The sequence below is a fragment of the Hippocampus guttulatus genome, chromosome 11, assembly GCF_054856545.1.
Source record: "Hippocampus guttulatus isolate MCC_2025c chromosome 11, RoL_Hgut_1.0, whole genome shotgun sequence".
In the NCBI taxonomy this organism is placed as follows: Eukaryota; Metazoa; Chordata; class Actinopteri; order Syngnathiformes; family Syngnathidae; genus Hippocampus; species Hippocampus guttulatus.
The window spans coordinates 19505253-19528014 of NC_141271.1; the positions used below are offsets into that span (position 1 = coordinate 19505253).

Sequence of the window (22762 nt, forward strand, 5' to 3'; positions counted from 1 at the left end):
CATAAAATACTAACTACATATATAGTTAGGGAATTGGTCTGTCTTGACCGACCTTAATAGACGTTTGATTAAAAAAACAAACATGTTAGTCCCTTTAAGATTTGTATTTAAAGACCTCTGCCGTCACACCCTATTTGCACTTGAAAATTCGACATTTATCACTGAAAATCATTTCCACGCGGTAGTTTACGACCGTCATACTATGCGATTCGGACGGTCCATGAAGGCATCACAATGAGGGGCGTGCTTAGTCTCGTCTGTGTGAGCTTCGCTAGCCTAGCCAGCCAGTTCCCGCGGTCAGGTCCATCGTTTTCCTCCTCATCGCCTCGCCTCATCGAGGTCGGCCTAGGCGGACTGCGCCGAAATAAAACTCGAGCGAGCGCGCTGATGGACAGCGAACTGCAAAAAATGGAGCCGGTGGACAGCGAACAGGACGAGGAGGAGAACGTGTACGAAGTAGAGCGAATCATTGATATGCGTGTGGAGGAGGTAAGGCTAACCAGAGCGTACGAAGCTAACGGGCTAACTATAGTTTACCATGCCAGTAGGCTAACTACTCTTTCAGAAGCTAACAGGCTAAGCTTACGAAGCTATTAGGCTAACTATAGCTTTGAACCTACCTGGTCCTACTTTAAAGGCTTGTCTCCCTTGCTTAGGATATTCGCGGAGGCAGCTTTGTGGACAAATTCTCGCCACGCTAGCAACAAGACAGTGTCTATTTTGTTAATATTGCATCAATGCACGTCCTAAATCGTCAATGTGGTGGCTAGTTAAAGCACATTAGTAACTGGCGTTGTTTTAATCCCAGCATACCAACAAGGAGTCAGAAGCACTGTATCAGAATCTGATTTATTGATATGCAAGAAACACACAAGGAATTTACTTCCCAGTTACAGCCCGTTGAAGGAACATAAACAAGAGAGCAATATCCAGCGCGGGCGAGCCAGAACGAGAAGCCTGGCGATATCTTGGATGGGAAGAGGAGGGAAAATAGCCGATAGACTCCAACCATTCTCCTTAAATGGGAGGATGGTTTGAACCAGAGGGGGAAAAAACCCCTCAGCACGTGTAGCGTGCATTTAAAAACACAGTACAACAATACATGTAATGAACATTGTGGAGGTGAGGGGATTACAATCTGTGCAAAGAGCTGCACATAGTAGGTGGGCTGAAGTCTCCAGCTGTGCAACGGGAGAGGGGACTGAGTGAATAGGAATCGACCGAAAACATTGACCATTGCGCCTGCAGCTGCAAAGCCAAGGCCTGATCAGTCACAGGCTCAGGGCAGTTATACAAAGCACCGTAATGAACATGTTCATTTTTTCCCCAATAACGTTTCATCACCATTTGGTGCACCAAAGAGCAAAATCAATAGAATCTGGAAACGTCCTGTGTTGTGCAGCGTGTAAGCAGTGCCTTGAATATGTTTTCCAGGGTGAGGTGCTGTACCGGGTGCGCTGGAAAGGTTACTGCTCTGATGACGACACCTGGGAGCCGGAGGGCCACCTGGAGGACTGTCGAGAGGTCCTGCTGGCATACAAGAAGGCCGCCACAGAAATCAAGAAGGAACCCGAGGACAGGAAGCCAGTACTCGTGAGTTTCCACCTCACACACACACACAGATTTTTCCTTCTAGTATTTCCCCCTAACATTTCACAAGTCTTATTTCTTTTCAACATTTTAAACTCTCATACAAGTGCAAATAAAACAAACAAAAAAAGTGATGCAATACTCCCTTCTCTCCCCCAAGCCCCTGCCAACCAAGAGCGACGTGTTCGATGCCGACTCCGAGAGTGACAGCGACAAGGACCAGCCCACTAACGATATGGCCGTCATCAAGAAGAAAAAGAAGAAGAAGTTTCGAGAGCTGGAGGACGAGGAGGAGGAACCTCCTCGCAAGGAGAAGGAGAAGAAGAAGAAGAAAAAGAAAGACAAGTGGCGAGATGAGGTCAAGCCGTTGCCCGCTCCAGAGACAGATGAGGACGATGAGAAGACGGCTGAGACGAAGAAACATATGATTAAGTCGGACAATGAAGATGAGGCGCCACCCAAGAAGCCCAAGAAGGAGATGACCAAAGATGGCAAGCTCAGGAAGGACAGAGGCGGCGAAGAACCCAAGAAGAAGAAAACCAGGAGGGAGTACAGCATAGCTTCATCGGACGAGGACCTCAGTGAAGGCCTGTCGGACTCGTCGGCGAAGAAGGAGAAGCCTCACCTGGACGAGCACCGTTCTAAGCCCAAACAGAAGCCCGACGGCAAGCTGAAAGGCACAAAAGACCCGATGCAGGACAAGAAGAGCAAGCTGAAGGAGAGCAGCCTGCTCAAGCTCAAGTCGCTGACCGCCTCCAAGATCCGCGAGGACGCAGGGCCGCCCTCATCAGACTCCAGCGATAGCTCGGGGTTGCACCGCAAGGGCAAGAGCAAAAGCCAGGAGGCAAAGGCCGCCGCCGCCGCCAAGCCCCGGGAGGACGAGACAGCAAGAGAGGACGGCAAAGGCTCCACCAACCTCTTTGAGACCTTCCTGCAAAGCTTTGCGGCCAAGGACCGAGCCCCCCGCAGGCTGCCAGCGGACAAGAGTGCCAGCAAGCCCTCCAAGGTATTTCCACGTTTATTTCTTTTTATATGACGGAGTTGAAAGGGTCGGCGCCTGTCGGTCAAGGTGTTCTGCGACACTGAACTTGGGATGTGTCAAGTTTGGGAATGAACATAAAGTTCCGCCCCTGGTCATTATTCATTTGAAATGTCTGTTCTGATTATGAAGACCAAGTTCTCCTGTGAATTAATTCTATTCATGGTCATTCGTGCAGAGTTTCACTCCTTATATTTAAGTCACAGTTTTATTCCTGGTCATTAATAAAAAGTCCCACTTGTAATAATGACGTTTAAGTTCCGCCCCTGGTCATTTCTAAAAAAAGTTCAACTGATGGCTTTTTATACAAACTACCATCCCGCTAATTGATCTGAAATGTTGTTCCTGACAATTGTGACATTCCAAAGTTTTACCACTGGTAATCAATAAAATGGTTACAAGTAAAATGATTACAAAATGCACTTCTGGTAACTACTTTTAAGTCGAGTCCAAAGTTTTCTTGACAACATGATGTTCAATGCGCCCCACACATCCAAACATGGCATTCTGAAGAATATTGCATTAATGGAATATGAATTCAGCAGCAAAATCCATCCGTTTTTCTGCTTCTCAATGGGCGGCCATATTGTCCCTTGGTGTCCAATGAAATTGGCATCACAGTTGATCAGGTACCAACCAATCACACCTCGCCTGTTTTCTGAGTTTGGTCATGTGACATTTGCAAGTTGAGCCCCGATTGGGCATTACCTGGGCCCTGAACAAAAGGTGTTGTACCGGTTTTGATCGGACAGTATTGTACCGATTTGTTCATTGTAGTGTACTTGTGTGAAAAGAGTGTGGAGTCATTATTTTGGGGGGCGAATTGATTTTACAGCTTGCGGGTGGTAGAAGCTGTTTTAGCATTTCATGGTTATAGACTTTAATGTCTTGGGGTATTTTCCCTCCCCTCTATGGGATTTGTTTGCCGGGATATGGGGAACTTGGAAGCTTCCCACCGTCTCTACCTCCTCTCTATCGACATTGAGGGCGGTGCGCTCAATACTCTTGCGTTTTCCAGAAGTATATGATCATCTCCTTCATCGTGGCTGTATTCAGGTCCAGGTTGTTGATTTCATGCCATCGCCTGAGACGCCGGTCCTCCTCCATTGTTTTTGTCAATGTTTTATTTTTAAATTATTTTAAATCTTTGCCACTGATCAGTCCTACAAGGCATGTGTCGTCAGCATCTTTGACGATGATTGTCTGGGTAGAAGAGCACTCATGTCTAAAAATGGAATAGAGGGGACTGAGTACACATCCCTGAGGTGTCCCCGCGTTCACGAGGAGTGGAGGAGGTATTGTTTCTCACCCTGACATCCTGGGGTCTGTTGTTGGGAAAGTCAGGTATCCAGGTGAGCAACTAATGCCCAGGTAAGCTCAGCTTCGTATGCAGTTCATTTAGAAAATACTGTGTTAAATGCACAGTTGAACTACACAAACGGAAAAATCTTCATGTAGGTGTCAGCATTATGCAGGTGTGTGAAATGCTCTGTTGATTATATCGTCTCTTGACCTGACATTTAGTGAGATTGGTTGTTGGAGTGTTCACACTGCTCACTGTGTTCGTCTTTGTACTGGGACAACGGTAGTTGATTTCAGTCATTTGTGAACTAGAGACTGCAGTAGCGATGGGCTTCAGGGTCAATCACAATTCAACGGCTCGCCCCATTCCGCTTAGTTTATAGGCAAGCACTGTTTCGAAAGTCGACTGTCATTTGAACTTGTTTATATATACTTCGCCAAGACAGACAACTGGAGAAAGTTGCAATTTACATGTTTGCGACAGCATGCGAGGGGTAGATCTGGGAAACCTACCATCTATATTCTTCCTTCAATACCCAAATCTACTGCCAATTTCCCCCCTGAAAGCAAGACCGCAAATGGACCACGTTCGAACGCAACTTGTAAGAATTTTATCGATTTAACCTTTCCGCAAAACTTTGATTTTAAAAGTGTTGTTTGCGACCTTTGCCGAATCTGAGAAAGCGTTTTAATTTGTCTTCTGGTGTTGCTGTGGAGAAAAAAAAGTGAGCCATATCCTCGATTCCTGTTGCTTCTTTTAAGGGAATCTCATTAAATTAATTCTGGTGATTAAACTGCTGGTAATTAAAAACAAGTTCCCTTTCAGGTCCTTGGGAAGATTGAGAAGATCAAGCCTGTCAAAGAGTCTCCCACACTGAAAGAACCCGAAAGGACGGAAAAGTCTAAGCAGCCCGAAGGTAGAGGCCGGTAGTCTTGTGTTTCCAAGTCCGGTACGCCCCAAATAACGTCAACCCTTTGTCTCCCGTACGCCCAGCCGTCCCCAGACCGGGCCAGGGGTACGGCTTCAGCCTGGACAGCGACGAGCTGGAAGGCGAGAACGCGTCGAGCAAGCCGAGAACCGGAGACGATTCCCGTGAGCGCCGGGAAAAGCCAGAGGAGAGCCAGACCAGGCCCGGCTGGGAACGGAAGGGACCGCCAGAAGACAGGAAGAAGAAGAGGGAGGACGGCGAGTCCCGACCCCTCGCGGTGTCTGATGACCATGTGGACCAGCAACCAATGGAGCCCACTGACAAATCCGGTGAGTGTCACTCTGCGTAGCAGGGTTATTTGAACCTTTTTTTTGGTGCATTTTGATGGTTTTCACTTGTTACATCAAAAAGGAAGCATTGAGAGAGAGAAAAAAAAAACTCAGGCACTGATATTCCACCGGGGTTGTTAAAACATGCAGTAGCTCAAAGCGGCACCATGCTGTTGTTTCTAAATGATGGCATATCGGAGCGGAAGACATACACTAGGTTCTTGTTCAATGTCCATTTTTGGGCACGTTGACTCCCTTTTATGAATCGCAATTTTCAATGTTCCGTAAACCTGACGTGTTACAACGTATTTCCCGCGATGACGGAATCGGTTCCCTTAAGCGGCCGCTCAAAAACAGGACAAAAAATTCAAAATTGCGTTTTAAACCCCCCGTCACCACCAGGTGGCGCCATAGATTAATGGTGTTTGCTTGCATAGCAACGCCGAGACGTAACGACAATTTCATGCCTTAAAAACTGTCGGCGATTTTTGGAAATACTGAGGTGTGCGCGCGCGGCCCCACGCACGAGTGCATTTGCCGATCAATCGTGATAAGTGGTGTTCCCCCATAATACCATTATGCTAATTACCAAGTGCTTTTTTTTTGTTGTTGTTTTTTTCACATATGAATATATTTTGTGTGCATGTGGCAAAACAAAGGTCTGCCCACAAATTTTCAAAAATGCATATGTTGTTCTCAACTCGTATTGCTTTCGCCGACGGTTCATGTGCAGATCTGAATATCTGCTTGTGCACACGCATGTGCACAGGATGGCTGAAGTTCTCTCGGGCATTTAAAAAAAAAAAAATTCCTGAATTGGTTCAGGGCATTTTCCGGGTCGTTTATATGAGCTCCGTCTGTTCAGCTTAGCTTTTTTCTTCACAGCGACACGAAGACGCATTTACCCGGAGGATGCGCGTCACTCAGTTTTCGAGACTTCTCAAGATGAGCTTCTCTCAGGCGGGCTTTCACAGAATTCTGAGGACGCATTGGACAAAGACGACATTTATCAACATTGCGCCTTCTCCTCCTCCAATAGCGATTATGAGGAGGAGGTTGAAAACAATGACGGCAACGGTGGCAGCAATGGGGTCGATAATAATGGAACGGAGGAAGTCAGTGAGTGGCTCTCGAAAAATAAAATGTTGTGGGCTGCCAGTCCTGAAACAGCCACACATTTTACCCCCTTTCCCATTCTTACCCCCGGGCCAACTCTTTACGCCATCACCAGAATCAGCACCCCCGAGTCTGCTTTCAATCTATTTTTCAACGAGGACATCCTAGCCCATATCGTGAAAATGACAAACCTCCATGGATCCAGGTCACTCACCAACTGGAAGACCCTGACTGCCGCGGAGCTGCGCGCCTACCTTGGGCTGCTGATCCTGGCAGGGCTGTTCAAGTCACGATATTTGTCAACCTTATGGTGCAAAAACCCTGGACGAGCCATGTTTGCCGACACCATGTCCCATTCGCGCTTCTGTCAGATCAATGGCGGCCTTCGATTTTGCGACGCACCCAGCAGGCAGCAAGAATCAAACAAACTGGCCCCTATCAATGACCTTTGGACGATGTGGAACGACCTGGTGCCCAAAATGTTTAATCTGGGGAGGGAGATATGCGTCGGTGAGACGCTGGTGCCTTGTTTTGGCCGCTGCTCCTTCAAAAAGTATATGCCGTGGAAGCCGGTGGGTCGTGGCATCAAAATATGGACCGTTTGCGACGTTGCTACCTCTTACGCTTGGAACATGCAAGTCTACACTGGGAAGCCTCCCAGGGGCGAGCGAGAAAAGCAACAGGGAACGAGGGTGGTTTTGGAGCTGTGTGACGCACTGGAGGGCCACACGGTGACCACGGATAAATCTTTCACTTCTTTTGCCCTGGCTGCTGAATTAAACAAAAAAGGGATGGCTTTGGTGGGAAGAATTCGAAAAAATAAGCCGCAGCTTCCACCGCGACTTCTAAACATGACAGACAGACAGATCTTTTCCAGCCTTTTCGCTTTCAGAGCAGACCAGACTTTGGTTTCATTTATCCCAAAGAGGGGCAAAAATGTCCTGTTTCTGAGCACCAAGCACCGGGAACCCGAGCTCATGAAGGAGACAAAGAATACGCCCAAAATCATTCATGACTATAACATGTGCAAAGGCGCTGTGGATCGCCTGGACCAGGTAAGCGCAGGTTTTGCTATTAAGTTTTCACTTTCTCAAAGCCGTCTTGTTGTCTGATGTGAGCTAATGTTTTTTTTTTTTGTGTGTGTGTGTGCGTGTGTATTTGCAGCATTGTGCCACATACTCCTGCTGCCAGCAGGTAGTGAGATGGGAAATGTGCTTATTCTATCATATGCTGGATGTTTCATGCCATAATGCATTTGTTCTCTTCACCACTCTTAACCCTGAATGGAACCAAACGAAATCCTTTAAGAGGCGGCTCTTCCTTAACGAGGTAGCCAATAGCCTAATTTTGCCTGAAATGGAGAAGAGAAAGCAGAGATGAGCGCCTGTCAAAGGTTTTGCGGGAGGAAGCGCAGCAGCAATCAGGACAAAAAAATGGAACGTGTTTTGTGCCAAAGCGTAAACAATGTGGCCTCTGCGCAAAGTGATTTCGAGCTTCAGAGACTTGTACAAACGGTGGAATTGGAGTAGATAAAAAACACTCACAGACCCTCTGTGAATTGTTAAATAAGAAAAACAAGTTCTGTTACTAGTTTCGGTTGTTTTTGCTTGATGAATTATTTTTCTAAGTTCTTACAAATAAATTGTGTGATCAAAATCTGCGTTGGTGGACTTTTTGACCTTTTCAAGGTTCTTATTGTGTTGCGTTAAGCATTGCGTTACGTTAAATTCAGTGCCATTTTTTTTGGACAACACACAAATCTTGTAAAAATAAAATAACGATTAATACAAAAATTCCATTCCTTGTGGTCCATTCACATTTTCAACCCAGGACTAAGTTAGACTCCTGGCCATTAATACTGATCCTCACCAGCGGAAATTTGTGTCAAGTTCAAAACCTACACCGGGCAATTAACACAAAGTTCCCCTCCTGGCCATCAATACAAATTCCATTTGTAAGTTCTACCCTGGTAATCAATACAGTCTTCCATCCCTAGTTATAAAGGAAAAGTGTCATTTTGGCCGGTAGCCAGAACAAAGTTTAATTCCATTAAACAGGATAAGCTCCACTCTTGGTAAACAACACAAGCTGCACTCTCGGTAATTAATACAAAATCTGGTAAACAAAAAGTTCAGCTCATAACAATGTATGCCAGGTTTAATTAAACAAAATTCCATTCCTACAAGTGAATACAGAAATCTGTTCCTTGTCATTCATGCAAAAGGTTTCCTCTTGTGGTAAGTAACATGAAGTTCCATTCCTGCTCACTGATGCAGAGTTTTGTTCCTGGTAATTAATACAAAAAAGTTGTACTCCTGGTAATGTGTTTATCTTTTCAATAGTTCCCGTCAGGGCAGTGACTATAAAGTAGCGCTCCTGTAAATTCCTTGAAAGATCCAATCCAAAATACACACTGTTGTATGGATGCTCAAGTGGGTTTGTGTGTAAAGTGTCTTTTCCAACTCGCACAGACAAAGCTCCGGCCACGTTGAGTTTGGGAATGGATCTCAACCTGGACTGGATGACCCTGGACGACTTCCAGAAACATCTGAACGGAGATGACGAGATCCTGTCGGGCCCTCCGTTATCACCCAGTGAGTCTTTACACTTGTCCGCTGTTAGCATGTTAGCATCTTCCCAGTTGTCATTTTGAATAGCGCCAGATCTGTCTGTAAAATTATTTCATGTATCTTGCAATATATTAGCATGTTAGCGTTTGATCAATTCTCAGTTGAAAATGACATGAATATGAAATGACAAATGCGACCCAACTCCAGGGTAAGATGTCAAATTCTTATCTAGCTCCTTTTGTGCATTCTGTACACACTTGCAGCGTTAGCGTGTGTTAGCTCTCTCTGTAGCATGATGGCACCTATCCATACAAGCACTGAGCTGATCTGGAATGAGCATCCTAAGTCCACGCAGAATGTTAGCTGTTAGGATGCAGGGTGTTAGTGTTGTAAAAAAGACTTCTACATCCTACCTTTTCTAGGCGAGCTGCGAGATGCCGTGAAAAGCGGAGATTACGTGGCGGTGAAATTGGCGCTCAATTCCAAAGAGGAGTACAACTTGGATCAGGAGGTAAGATTTATCTACAAAGTAAAGACAAAGCGAGCACCAAGTGTTCATTTGAGCACATTATCACTATTCCACAGGGAAATAATTGAATGCACATTGGGTTTTTTTTTTTAATTTTCTGTTTTTGTAAGTTTTTCTGTCTATCATCTCCCCCTAATATTAGTATATTTTTAAATTGAGATATTTTTGGTTTTGTTTTCCCAGTGTTTCCCAAATATTTTAATTTTTATTTTTTTTATATAGATGTTTCTATAATATTATATATATTTAATATTTTATTAAATATATATAACATATATTCTTATTTTTAATCCATTTTAATACTGAGTATATTTTTTCATATATTATTTCTTTGTTTTTAATTTCAGTTCTGCAATATTTGTACATATTTTCATTATTCATTTTTTGGGCGCAATTTTGCCCTTTTGTCGTAACATTTATGTAATTTTTGTTTTTGCAATCATTTTCATATTTTCACAGTAGGCATTTTTCTTTTTGAGTAAATGTTTCACTCGGTCACCATTATTTCAAAATGTTTTGTCACAATATATTTTACCCCAATTTTTTCCTGTTTCCATACTATTTGAGTATTTTGCCTCATATGTGATTTTTAAAAAATATTATAATTAAGTGTTTTTAATCTTTGTAGACTTTTCAACAACTTGGAATTATTTAACATTTGTCTCTAATGTTTCCTAATATTTTTCAAAAATTGCTTTCTATTGGCTCAATAATACTTTTTATTTCCCTTTTTTAACAGTCATTTATAATACCCTTTTCTTTTTAAAAACAAGGGTGTTCATAAGTGGCGTGCATGCGCATTGAAAATAATACAGTGAACCAGATTCAAGTGTCTCACAGTGCATTTGCGTACCAAACATTTGGCATATGAACAGCTAAATGAAATTAATTAATACATTTTCAATACCAATTATCCTGTTTGGGGTCACTGGATGCTGTAGTATGTGTCCGCTGACTTTGGGTTTCAGAAAATTATACTTAGATTACTGGAATCGTCTTTGAAAGGTCTGTCGGTCTCATGTAAATCAATGAATCCTCAAAAATTTTATACACACACCCCGACTTTGATTTCATCCCATGAGGTCAGTGAGAGAAAAACAATGAGCACATCAGCAACAGATTAAAATGACAGTTTTTGCATATTTATATTTATATATTTACGTTTATATTTTAGCTGCTGGTTATTTTGTATTGATATTATCGGTCTGCCTCCGGCTCGCGGCATGAGTGTAGGACGATTCAGCACTTTGCACCTTGGTTGCCCTGCCGGTGTGTGAATGAGTGGGTTCATGCTTAGCATTTTTGTCCCGTCAAATTTGGCATGAATATGGTTCATTGCAGCTACTTTGATAGCAAGCGGATGCTTTTTTTGTTGTCGTTTTTGTGTTTTTCAATGGACTAAAAAAACGATGAATGGTTATTGCCAGTCATTTCATTGTCAAAGTTTCACTTTTGGCAAGATCAGTTCTGGTTGTGATTTTTAAGGACGAAACAGCAACTCCCGCAGGACATATTTTGGGTACATTTGTCACTTTTCCATCAACTCCGTCCAAGGTTTTTATCTTCACTTCGACAATTCCAGGTAAGAGCATTTGTTGTTGTTTGTTTTTTAAATTGATAACATCTTGATAACAAAGTTATGTATTCCGCGCAAGGTTGTTTTAAGACCAATAGCCAAAAAAAAAAAAAGACAAAAAGCTCCAAAACTCCAAAATGAGATCAAATGTATTATTAGTTTTTCCTGAAAGTGAAATGAAGAAAATAGTCCATGAAGCAAACTCACTGAATTCATTTTCTAGTATAAGCACGGTTTTAGGGGGGGGAGGGGGGGGGTCCTTGTTGCGTGTACTCCAACTTGCAACTCCTATTCCAGTCCAGGACCATCGGACACTGGCCTGGGAATCACTACATTCATATTTACCTATTTGAGCATTGTATCAGACAAATTCTTCACCTCTGTGTTGTATGAACTCAACTCGCAACCTGCTCTTACCACCCAGGACAGTTGGACTACATTCCACAAGTTATTTTTGCTTTACTGTAAGTCACACAGACCTTATATTGAGTTGATGATGGGCTGTTCCAGAAAACGGCTTCACATCTGTGTACCACAGAGGCCATATTCCAGTCCAGTCCAATTACGTTTGCTCTCCTGTTATTCCCCCATACTAATTTTTACTTTTTTGTTTTAACGTACTCTCTTGAGAGAAGTGCTTAAAACTTTTTTTGCATGAAGTCCACCAAAGTGGCTATCTTAGCCAAGTGCCTTTGCACTAGATTCCACAATTTCTTTTTGCGCTGCCATTTTAAATGGTCTAAAAAAGTAAATATGGAGATTTGTAATTGCACAATGCAGCTATTTTTTTCTATTCACTTTCTGTACAGGAATGAATACTTTAGGCATTCCTTAAACACCCTGCTATTACTCTGGAGACAACTGTATATAAACACATTTGCAGATTGACAAGCGAGGTTCACATTTTTGTAGTGCATGACCGATAGAACTCGTAAGTCTATTTGACGGGCCGCAACTGTCAGCTTTCAACCATATTTACAGCTTCTAACGCTCTATCCTACCTCCTCAAATCATATCCATTCAATGCTGGTCTGTAGGAACTCTCTGACGCTATCTGTGTTTTCAGGCGACCAAGATGTCTGAGCAAGACTCAAGAAAGTGGACAAGAAGCAGGTACACATCATATAAGAGCACTTATCATCTTCCATAATCATGTAGCACATGTGCCATGCACCAATCACCCATCATCCTCGGAATCCTAGCTTGATAAACACAGACTGTAGTTGCTAAAGTCAAAACAGCAAAAAGGACACCCAAATGTTCTATTCTGTCCATTTCATCGTCAGCATCCCATCACGTCAATGACAAGCTTGTCGGTTGGACCGTGTCAACGCGCTGCTTGATCCAATAAAGCCATTAACTTGTCCTTGAATGGGTGACGTGGTCTTTCTACTGACGATTATTAGAGGTGTGTTGCTTTTGGTTGGATTTATTTTGGGGTCACATCGAGCGAGCCTGGTTGAATGAGCTTCGGGCGTTAGCGTTTGCGGGGCAACACCAAGGTGCTGGTGCAGTCACACGACCGCGGGGACATGTGCATATGATTGTTGAAGTGGCAGCGGCCAGTTGAGAGAGATGGCAGGTTTTGGTTTTGGCGGCCAGTCTTATACGACTACTTGTTCTCTTGCAGGCTTGTACGACAGTGGTTGCGAAGAGGTCATTTGACGAGAGGAGTCCAAGGGATGGGATTTTTATGTCTCACTTTTTAAATGGACCACAAGAGAACAGGACTGCCAGCGTGAATGAAAACCTCCAGAAAGGTGCGCCGGAATCAGAGCGCAGTTCGGGTCAAGGAACAGAAACTCTTTTTGAGTCACCCTTTTTAAATGGACCACAAGAGGGCAGGACTGCCAGCGGGAATGAAAACCTCCTGAAAGATGTGCCGGAATCTGAGGGCAGTTCGGGTCAACGACCGGAAACTCTTGAGTCCGAGGGCCCAAAAGATGACAATTCGGACCGAACGGCAGACGGGAGGGACTGCCACCAAGCGGGAGAAACTGTCGAACCTGACAGGCATGAGGAGACAACCAATTTAGCCTCAATTTCATCCAAGGAGACGATAACAGACGACGGCAGAGTGCCAAAATCCTCCCGGAGGAAAACCATCGAAGCTAAAGAGCCGACCCGTTCCAGTAAACGGACGTGCAGGAAGGTTGTCCATCCGGAATCCAGCACCGATGAGGAAGAGGAAAAGGAACCGTGTAAAAAGCACTTTTGTTTCTACTGCCAAATGCCTTTCAGCCATTTGGAGAAGCACTTGGAGAAGAAACACGGCAAAGAAACAGACGTGTCCCATGCCATTCACTTCCCAAAAGGCTCCAAAGTCAGACAGACCTTGCTGGATCAAATCCGCGACAACGGCAATTACGAGCAACGTGCCAAAGCTCTCCGAAAAGGAGGAGACAAGGAAGTTGTCACACAGACAGAGGTGAAGACCACTAAAATATGTGTCCGAGACTTTCTCCCTTGCCAGCACTGCTTCACCTTTTACCGCAAAACCGACCTGTGGCGTCACGAGCACTCTTGCAAAGCCAGGAAGGGTGATGACAAATCTTCCGAAATTCCAAACGTGAAAACTGCAGAGCAGAGCCCCACCTCGCTGCTACTGCCCACGTCAGAATTCATGACAGACGGCTGCAGGGAGATCATCCACACCATGCACCAGGACGACATCGCCCGGCACATTGTCCATGACCCGCTCATTTGCAAATTTGGCAGCACCTTATTAGCGAAGTATGGCCACGACAAGTCTCAGTTTGCCTACATTGGACAGAAGATGCGACAGCTGGGCCGGTTCATGATCGCCATCAACGAGCTGGATGGCAGCGTGCGCTACCTGCATCAAATGTGCCTCCCGTCCAGGTTCGAGTTGGCAGTGGAGGGCGCCAAAAAAGCAAGCGGCTTTGATCCCAGTTGCAGCCGGTTCAAAACCTTTTCTTTGGTGTCCAAAATTGGCTACTCCTTGAAACGGGCTGCCGAGATAGCCTTCGGTGAGAGTCGCATGACCGAAGACAGGCTGACGGAGGGCGAGGTGAGGGCCTTCATACAGTTACTAGATACGAAATGGAGCGAACGCTTTTCTCGCAGGTCCTTGGCACCCTCGACCTCCAAAACAGAGGTCCAGAGGGCAGAGGTAGACGCGTCCGGCGTGACGGAGGACCTGATCAAACTCCATCGGTTCATCGCCGATGAGGGTGATGAAGCCAGGCGGGAGCTGAGGCACAATCCCAGCGTGGCAAACTGGAAGAAACTAAGCGAAGCCACGCTGGCCGATGTTTGCCTTTTCAACCGGACGCGTGTCGGTAACATCGGCCGGCTTCTCTTGCAAACATACGCCGGCAAAAAGCTCTGGGGTGCTTTTGTGCCCTCGGCTGATCAAATCAAGAAATGCACCAAACTGGAACTTGAGGTCTGCGGGCACTTCACTCGTGTGGAACTGGAAGGCCAGTTTGGCAGGAACATGCTTGTCCTGCTCACCGAAAATATGACTTTGTCACTGGATCTGCTGGTGGAAAATCGCCAAGATGCCGGGGTGTCCAGAAGCAACCCGTACCTCTTCGCCCGAACTGAAGGGCACTCCTTCATCCGAGGGCTGGACTGCTTCCGAAGGGCGGCGCTGGAATGCGGCGTGAGGAACCCCGAAGCACTCTTGTCGCCAGCGCTCAGGGAGCAAATCGCCTGCTGCTGGCAACTCATGAGCCTCCGCCGGGGCGAGTTGGACCGAGTGGCCGGGCTGCTCGGAAAGAGCAGCCAGGAGTGCTTCGCCTTGTCCACAAATGCATCGCTATTGGAGGAGGCCAGTAAACACTTGCTCCAGTTGGACCGCACGCGACGGCCGATTCCAGCCAACGTGGTCAGCAACGGTGAGCCTCTTTTAGTGTTCATGCGTCGCAAAGATACTATAAGCCGCATTTGCAATGCGCAATCTGACAATAACTGCGGGGATGGCAAGAACTTGCGTGGGCTTCTCTCGTAAGTGTGCTGCTCGTTCCATGGGTCCCTTCTATTGAAGCGCAAGTTTGTTCTCCATATTCAGATCTTTTACTTTCAAGTTTTGCCAACCAATTTGATGTCTTGTTTTTTTAGGAATGCCACCCAAAGCCGTCCCGAAGAGGCGACCGTGGAGCGAATGTGAGCAGGCCGCCGTCAAACATCGCATGAGTGATTTTATAAGAAGGATGAAGGTTCCCGGCAAGAAGGACTGTAACGCCTGCATCGCCGCTGAACCCGATCTCGCTGGCAGATCTTGGACCGATGTGAAAAACTATGTGCACAACAGCATCCAGACCATGCGTCGGCGTAGTAAGCAGCACAAGGAGGCGGGGAAAGGCAGAGCTGCAAAGCCAAAGAAACAGATCGAGGAAGTCCAAAGGAGACATTTGGATGGCGCGTCGGCGGGTTGTAGCTTGTCATCGGGGCTTCCGGACCACCTGAGAGAGAGTTCGAATTGCTGCATGGCGGCACCGCCGCAGGAGCCAAATCCATACACCCCAGAGATGCCTTTAAGCTACATGTCCTTGTGTTCTCCTAATGCGAATCTGATCCACGCCAGTCAGCCGCTGATGTCCACACTCACGCCACTGAACGCCACAGATACTCAAGTGGTGCCCACGTTCACACCGCTCAGCACCACCAGTGCACTCATGTCGCCCGTATACGCTTCGGAAACCGATAGTATCCATCCATTGGCTCCTCCTTATTCGCCAAATACCTCAAATATGCCTGCCCCGGTCTACGCTGACCCTTTAAACCCCCCGATGCTTCCCAGTTTCGATGTTCCCAGCACCTCCATGCTCCCCACATTCACAACGCTAAACTCCCCAAGTTCGCCCATGGTCCCGGCCTTCTCTTCTGCCTTCTCCTCGACCTTTAGTGACCGAAGCGAGATGATGGTGTCCTCCTTCACAGCCCTAAATCCCTCCACTGTGCCTTCCTACCCGACCAGTCAGCCGAGGACTTCCATGAGTGCGCAGGTGGTCCCGACGGTCCACGGAGGCGGCATTCCCGACGAGGCTGCACCAACATCCTCAGTTCAACAAAAGTCTTCGCACAAACAAACGCCATCAACAACGAAACCGCAGAAGAGGCACAAGAGGTTGTGGAGCACCGAGGAACAGGCGGCCGTCCGGCGGCAGTTTGGAGACTTGTGCAAACTGGCTAAAGTGCCGGGAAAAAAGGACTGCGATTCGTGCTTGGCGGCTGAGCCGGCTTTGAATAGCCGTACATGGAGGGAAGTCAAGTATTTTGTCCACAACAACATTCAGTCCATGAAGAGACGAGGTCTAATGGCAGCTCTGCCAAAAGTAACTGAAGAACGCAAACAGGAACTAGAGACCCCGGCGTCCAACACGGAGTGCGACGGTCCAGTGTACCTGTCGCTGTAACGAGCGCGACCTAACATGTTGGGACATGTTCCGGCAAGAGTTTAGTAACTGGAAACAAACGTTCAGGTTTCGCGGTCTACACACTACGGTTCAGGTCAGGTGCGTAAGTAGCATGCCATAGCTGCAGCCGCTATGTAATTAGCGTAATAGGGGTGTAATGGTACGTCGAAAAAGCTTGGTTTGGGGACATACCTTGGTTTTAAGTTGCTTGAGATGAGGGAAGAGCTGCTGTGCAATGGGAAATTGTCTATCCATCTCTCCTTTTCCTTTACTGCTTATCCTTTTCAGTCATAAGTGAGCTGGCGGACTCCGCGCGAGACGTGGAGTACGCCCTAAATTCTGGTTGCCATCTAATTGTAGAGTAGATATTGGTGAACAACCATTTACACTCACATTCACACCTACAGACTATTGAAAGTCTTCAATTAACCTGAAAAATATCTTTTTGGAATGTGGAAGAATCCGGAAAAATGTTTCGATGCGCACCCTGCAGATATACGGATGCCGAAAGCACGAATTAGCCTCGAGTCCCCTCAAGCGGTCCCCAACCTTTATCGATCCAAGGCGCCTATTTGACATTGGGAAAATCTCGCAATTTCATCTCGTTTTGCTCTCACTTTTACTTTTTGGTGAAATTTGGGCCTTTTTAGTTGAACGCAAAGCAATGATTTTGTTGGGTGAATGAAAGCGACATCGGCCAACCTTGTACATAAGGGATGTATTCTCTCTCGAACAATTGAAGTGAATATTAGTCACGATTACAGGAAAGGCTTCTATGAAACGACAATGGGCCATAGATGTCAAACAACATACACACTAAATGTGTAAGATTGTCATTATTTTCCATATGTTGAATGCGTTCGTTTCAAAACCAAATGATTTGGATTTCATCACGCCAATTTCAACCGTCAGTCGATGTCCCCATCTCTGCACTTAACTCACTGTCCCAATGCCCTTGGCCCGAGTATAAGTAGCACCGTGTTGCTATATTTATTTTAATGATCTACAGGTACGAATGTAGTGCTGTCGAGAGAGTTTTGTTTGAGTGAAACAATACAACAGTGGTTGTAACGTTTGATTTCCAAAAATTTCCAGCCATTTTTTTTCCGGGTTCCCCTCTAGTGGTTCCTTGATGTGGTTTCTCAAGTATGAACACTATCTAATCTTTTTGGAATCGAGTCCCATCGATTAATCGAGTACTTAGATCCAAGTTGATTTTTTGCATTCACTTGCATTGAAAGCGCACCGGCCGGCGTTTGTCCTCCATCACTTGCGGTGGCTTGACAAGATCTTCGAACGCGTAATTGTCCGTTCTGTCAAATTAGCTAACATAGATACGTTACTTTGTGTGGCCGGTTGTAGATGTGCTGTGGTGGTCCACATTTCACTTGACCTTCCTTTGCAAGTGTGACATGATCCCAAAATTTGGACACTTTCTGTCTTTTGCACTTTCCTACTCACGACCATCGCGCCAATTTATTTCTACTTGGAGTGGTCCGCGTGACCGCAGTAGTGTCATTCCGTTTGGAAAATTCAACCATGTGAAGGTTGGCGGCGGACATTTTGTCCCCACCTTTGTTTGTACATATTCGGTTCTTCGATGTAGCCCTTGGATCTCATCCAAACTTGAGTTGGGCATGTTTTTCCCAGATCTGGCTCTGACCCTCCGATATTTGGCTGCATCCAGCACACAACCAAACCTCACAAAAATTGCTGGTCACCCCTTCGGTGTCCAATACAGTGGATATACATTTATCCTCTAGGAATGAAAACCTTCCCAATCTCCCTATTTGTTCATCCACAACAAGTGTGTTACAGATCTCTTCCATTATATCCTGATGTCGTTTTTACTGTTTAGCGTGGGGAAAATCACTTAAAAGCCTCCAATATCGCCGAGCCATTTTCAATATGTTCTTCCAACGTTGATGGTAATTAATACCCAGCAAAAAGCGAGTACTTTTTTTCAATGTTTGTATATGTTGGCCCCAGTTTAGGCCTTGGATGATGTCTCGTAAGGAACTTAGAACCTGTGCTTGTACAATAAAACGTTTCTTGTCTTGACAGTCCCCCGACCCTGTTTTGTTGTTTCTTTTGTCTTCACATTTGCGGATCTGGCAATTCTCTCTGCCGCCAATCAACACATTGATGTGGATATCTTGAATGAAAACCAAGTATGTGAAACTTGAAAATGAAAAGGGCATCGTTGCGATGAAAATGCTTCTGGGAGTGTTCTGGGACACGTAAAGCCATCTCGGATTCAAATTTGACCGCCGTTCTTTGGTATATCATCTCAATACCAAATGCGGACGTTGTTGCCATCTTCGTCAGACTAGCGATTGTGTTTTCCTAATATGGTATCGTGATACCAGGACGTCAGCGGAATGTCACTCAGCATGCTGGCGGCGGCAGGTGGTCAAGACGACATCCTGCGTTTGCTGATCAGGAAGGGCGTCCGAGTGAATAGTCGACAGCATAACGGCACCACGGCCTTGATGCACGCTGCCGAGAAGGTGACAAAAATTGGATTTCACCTCATCTGTCCATCACAAGGCTTAGCGTTTAATCTTTTTTTTTTTTCCCCCTCCATTTCTGCTTTTTCAGAATTTCGTGACGACCGTGGCCATCCTCCTGGAAGCGGGCTCGTATGTCAACGCGCAAACAAAAATTGGTGAAACAGCATTAATGAAGGTGAGGATCCATTTTACCACTTATTTGTCTTATCGGACTTATCGGGTTTCTATTTTTTTTTTAGGATGCACGAAAAAGTCTTAAGGACCCAAGCCCGAATTTGAACAGAAAGTCAGCCGTTTTGTTTTGAAACAGCCATTTCCGGCTCCTACTGGGGAATTAGTCCAATTGATTCTCAGTCAGAAGTAGGCATCCTCCACACAGTTGACATGATCTTGGGTTTTTTTGACCAGTGTCTTTGTTGCCCACCCACCAGGCATGCAAGCGGGGCAACGCCGACATTGTGCGCCTCCTGCTGGAGAAGGGCGCCGACTGCAATATCCAATCCAAGCACAAAACGACTGCTTTGTACTTGGCCAAGCAGAACAACTACTTGGCCGTGTGCGACCTTATCAGCAATCACACCAGCATGTGAGTCTCTTTCGGGACCTCGTGAAGCAGCGTGTGACTCTTCTAAAAAATGATCACTCTTAACAGGCTGTCCAGCGTGGCCGAGGAAACTGCCCGGTTGTACTTTGAAAACCGTCTGGTTCTCCTGGAGCCCGTGTTCCCGCTGGCTATTCACCGGCTGTGCGAGTGGCCCGACTTCGCCACTGAGTTTACCTACAAGCCTCAGCCTCTAACAGAGGGTAAAAATAACACCATTAGTCACTTGTTGCCCGGCAGAAACATAGAGGGGACAAATGTAGGCTACCTGGCTAAGTCGATGAAAAGAAATTACCGGAGTAATCAATGGAATCATTGATCAAACAATCATTTCTGAAAAGATTTGTTGTTGACAGCCCTACAGGGGAGCTAATCATTTTCACCCACAAGCCCACAATCACTGTGTTCTTTCATTGGCAACCTATGCTGTGCAGTCTTGCTGTATGTTAGCTTTTTAGCATTTTACCAACAACGAATGTGAGCATTTGATAAATTCTCATTCCTAATAGCAACAGACTATGGGGTAAAATGTGGAATCCTGACCAATCTAGCTTCATACATTTTTGTTCTCTAGTTGTTATCTGACTAGATGTGAGCATACCAACGGTTAGTTTGTTAGCATTTTCGTGTCAAAAATATTAGGAAATTATCACGTTTCTATTTTCATTCCAAAGAGCACCGAACTACTGGGCAAGATGGAAAACACTTACCGAGCTGCCTTATGCTTTCTGTCTTGTGGTCGCTATCTTGCTATATTTTAGCATATGTCAGCCCGTTGTTCCATCTGCATTTTCACTTTAGAAGTTACTGTTAGCATTGTATCCTTCCTCTGCAGGCATGAGCATCCTCCTCTTCATCTTCCACGCCAACTTCCGCAACGAGATTACAGCCCGTCTAGGCGGCCCGTGCAGTGTACAGGCCGTGGTGCTCAATGACAAGTTCCAGCTGCCCGTCTTCCTGGTGTGTTCAGTACCGATACTGCAGTCAGCCATTTTGTGTGGTGATGTTGACTTGAGGCCATTTTGTTGTTTTGAAACAGGACAGTCACTTCATCTACTCCTTCAGTCCCGTGGTGGGAAACAACAAACTTTTCATCCGGCTGGCGGAGGCGCCCTCAGCCAAGGTGACCAACTGTTCGCATCCTACCCTTTGCGTTAGCTCAATTAGTTTGTAGTGCTTTTCCAGTGAGGCCTGAGATGTTCTGGGGTTGACATTTTGACTTGACGCAGGTTGTTCATATACTAACTGTTAGCATGTTGGTGTCCAACCTGGCTCAGTCTTGGGGTACAAAGTGTTTGCAGGATTTATATTATGAAGTCTATGCGGGCTGTTAGCTTAATGCTCTAGCGTCTGGCTATTAACACACAAAATGTTTATGGAATTTATATTGTGAGGCCCACACCAGTTGTTAGTCTGATAACTATTAGCATTTTGGCATTGCATTGAGCAGAGAAGGCTTTTAGCACGTTAGCGCCTATCCATGAATGTTGTTAGCATCACAACTGTTAGCATATTAGTTTTTTACTTATCTCAGTAAGCTTTTCATACCTTGTGATTGTGCCGATGTTTGCCTTTCCTCAGGTGAAGCTTCTCATATGTGCCTACAGAGTCCAGCTCCAGTGACACATCATGCATGTATTACCTCCCCCATGGGGAATGTTTATTTTTTTTTATTTTTTTTATTGTTATCCTGGTGTTATCCAGCTCATCATTCAAGTCTAACAGCAAAGAGAAGACAACGAATGCTCATCATTTCTAACAATAAAAATGTTTCATCATATTTTTCCATGAACTATAAAAAATAAAATGCTGCTACTCTTTTTGAAATCCATTAAATGTGTTACTACACTTTAGAGGTATCAAAATTAATCGAGAAGTAATCACTGATCAAGTTAGAGTTCATAGGCATTGTTGAATTTATATTTTGTTTCATCAAAATAAGACATGACATGAAAACAATACCAAACCAGTTACTGAATATGTTTTAGAAGGGTCGGTGAGCGTTTCATCAATCCCTCTTGTGTAATAGTTTGATGTTTTTTCATCAATAATAATTCAACAATAATTTATCAATAAACAATAGACAAGTTAAAAAGGCTGCTTCCTTTTGAGTTTTCATTTGTTTGTTTTGATTTTAACCACTCGCTTTTAAAAATAAAAAAAATGTTTTTGTTTTAATGAATACTATTATTTTTGACATTTGTTTTTGGCTATAGTTTTTTTGGAACAGTTCCTCTGAGGAATTTTTTAAAAACTTTATTGATCATTCCCGTTTTTAGGAGGTTCTGTGGGGTTTTTTCTCTTATTTCTGACCACTTTTTACATTTTGTCTGATGTCTGTTATTTTTGAATCATCACTTTTTAAAGTTTATTTTTTTATCACCCTTTTCCTTTTAAAGGTATAATCTGCCTTTATTTAATTTGTTTTGCCTCATTAGAAAGAATTCTGGACACAAAAAATATGAATAAAAACTCTTTAAAAATTTGTGGGAAGTGTGGTGGGGGGGTGTTACTTAACTGAATTTGAGCGGTCCCCCAGAAAGCAAAAACTGTATTTCAAGTAAAACAAAAACACACACATACTGTAGGGTTTGTTGGATAGCACTTCTGTTGTAGCTTGCTTTTTATTTTTCGGATAACTTCCTTTGTAATGTTTTTTTAGCCGTTTTGTTTTTTACTCATACCTTTTCAAAAGACTTGATTTTGTTCATCCTCCCTTTCTTAGCCCAAGCGGTCGAGTCAGCCCGCCACCCTTTCTATTTCCCCTTCATAAAGGTTTTTGGGCGTCTCCCCTAAAAATAGTTTTTTTAAGGGGGGGGGGGGTTATACATACGTTGGACAGAAAGGCCCTTACTTGCAACTTGACATGATTCGGCCTCCCAAAACTAACTATTTAAAGGCAACAATATTCAATCACAGTCATGATTTATTTTTGTTGAACAAGCGCCGGAGCAAAAGAGAATGTTTTTGCTGAAAATCATGCGGGGTGGGAACACAAAAGCCTCCTTGAGCAAAGTCAGCCCTCCCTGCTGCCTTCACTGACGCCATGGAAATGTCGATCACGCGACGCTCTCCCGATTGGATCACTAGAAGCCACCAGGTGCGGCCATGTCGTGCACTTGAACGCACCCCTCGTGACAATTAAACACAAATGTTCATACGTATTTATTTACCGTCACCTCACTATAACCTAACGCGTGTTATCGTCCACTCTGGCCAGATGTTTTTGTTTTTAATTCCCAGAATGCATGGTAAACTCTGTCACCCCGGATCGGCATTCTGGA

General features: G+C 44.9%; 1 protein-coding gene across 4 annotated transcripts; it reads left to right on the plus strand.

Annotated features, from left to right (window-relative positions):
* The first annotated feature begins 271 nt into the window (after positions 1–271).
* mphosph8 (M-phase phosphoprotein 8) lies at positions 272–21573 on the plus strand. Of its 4 annotated transcripts, XM_086123665.1 has the most exons (14): positions 272–489; positions 1435–1593; positions 1751–2596; positions 4758–4848; positions 4926–5189; positions 8777–8899; positions 9298–9386; positions 18734–18874; positions 18966–19052; positions 19309–19463; positions 19530–19681; positions 20314–20438; positions 20518–20601; positions 21060–21573. In XM_086123665.1, exons 1-14 carry the CDS (start codon positions 388–390, stop codon positions 21099–21101), a joined length of 2460 nt encoding a protein of 819 aa, XP_085979791.1. In that variant the 5' UTR covers positions 272–387; the 3' UTR covers positions 21102–21573. The 4 variants fall into 4 exon arrangements, with proteins under 4 accessions (XP_085979791.1, XP_085979788.1, XP_085979790.1 ...); XM_086123662.1 differs by lacking the exons at positions 18734–18874; positions 18966–19052; positions 19309–19463; ... (2 more) ...; positions 20518–20601; positions 21060–21573 and adding exons at positions 12611–14843; positions 15067–18430; XM_086123664.1 differs by lacking the exons at positions 8777–8899; positions 9298–9386; positions 18734–18874; ... (4 more) ...; positions 20518–20601; positions 21060–21573 and adding exons at positions 6075–7360; positions 7470–7965.
* The last annotated feature ends 1189 nt before the right edge of the window (positions 21574–22762 follow it).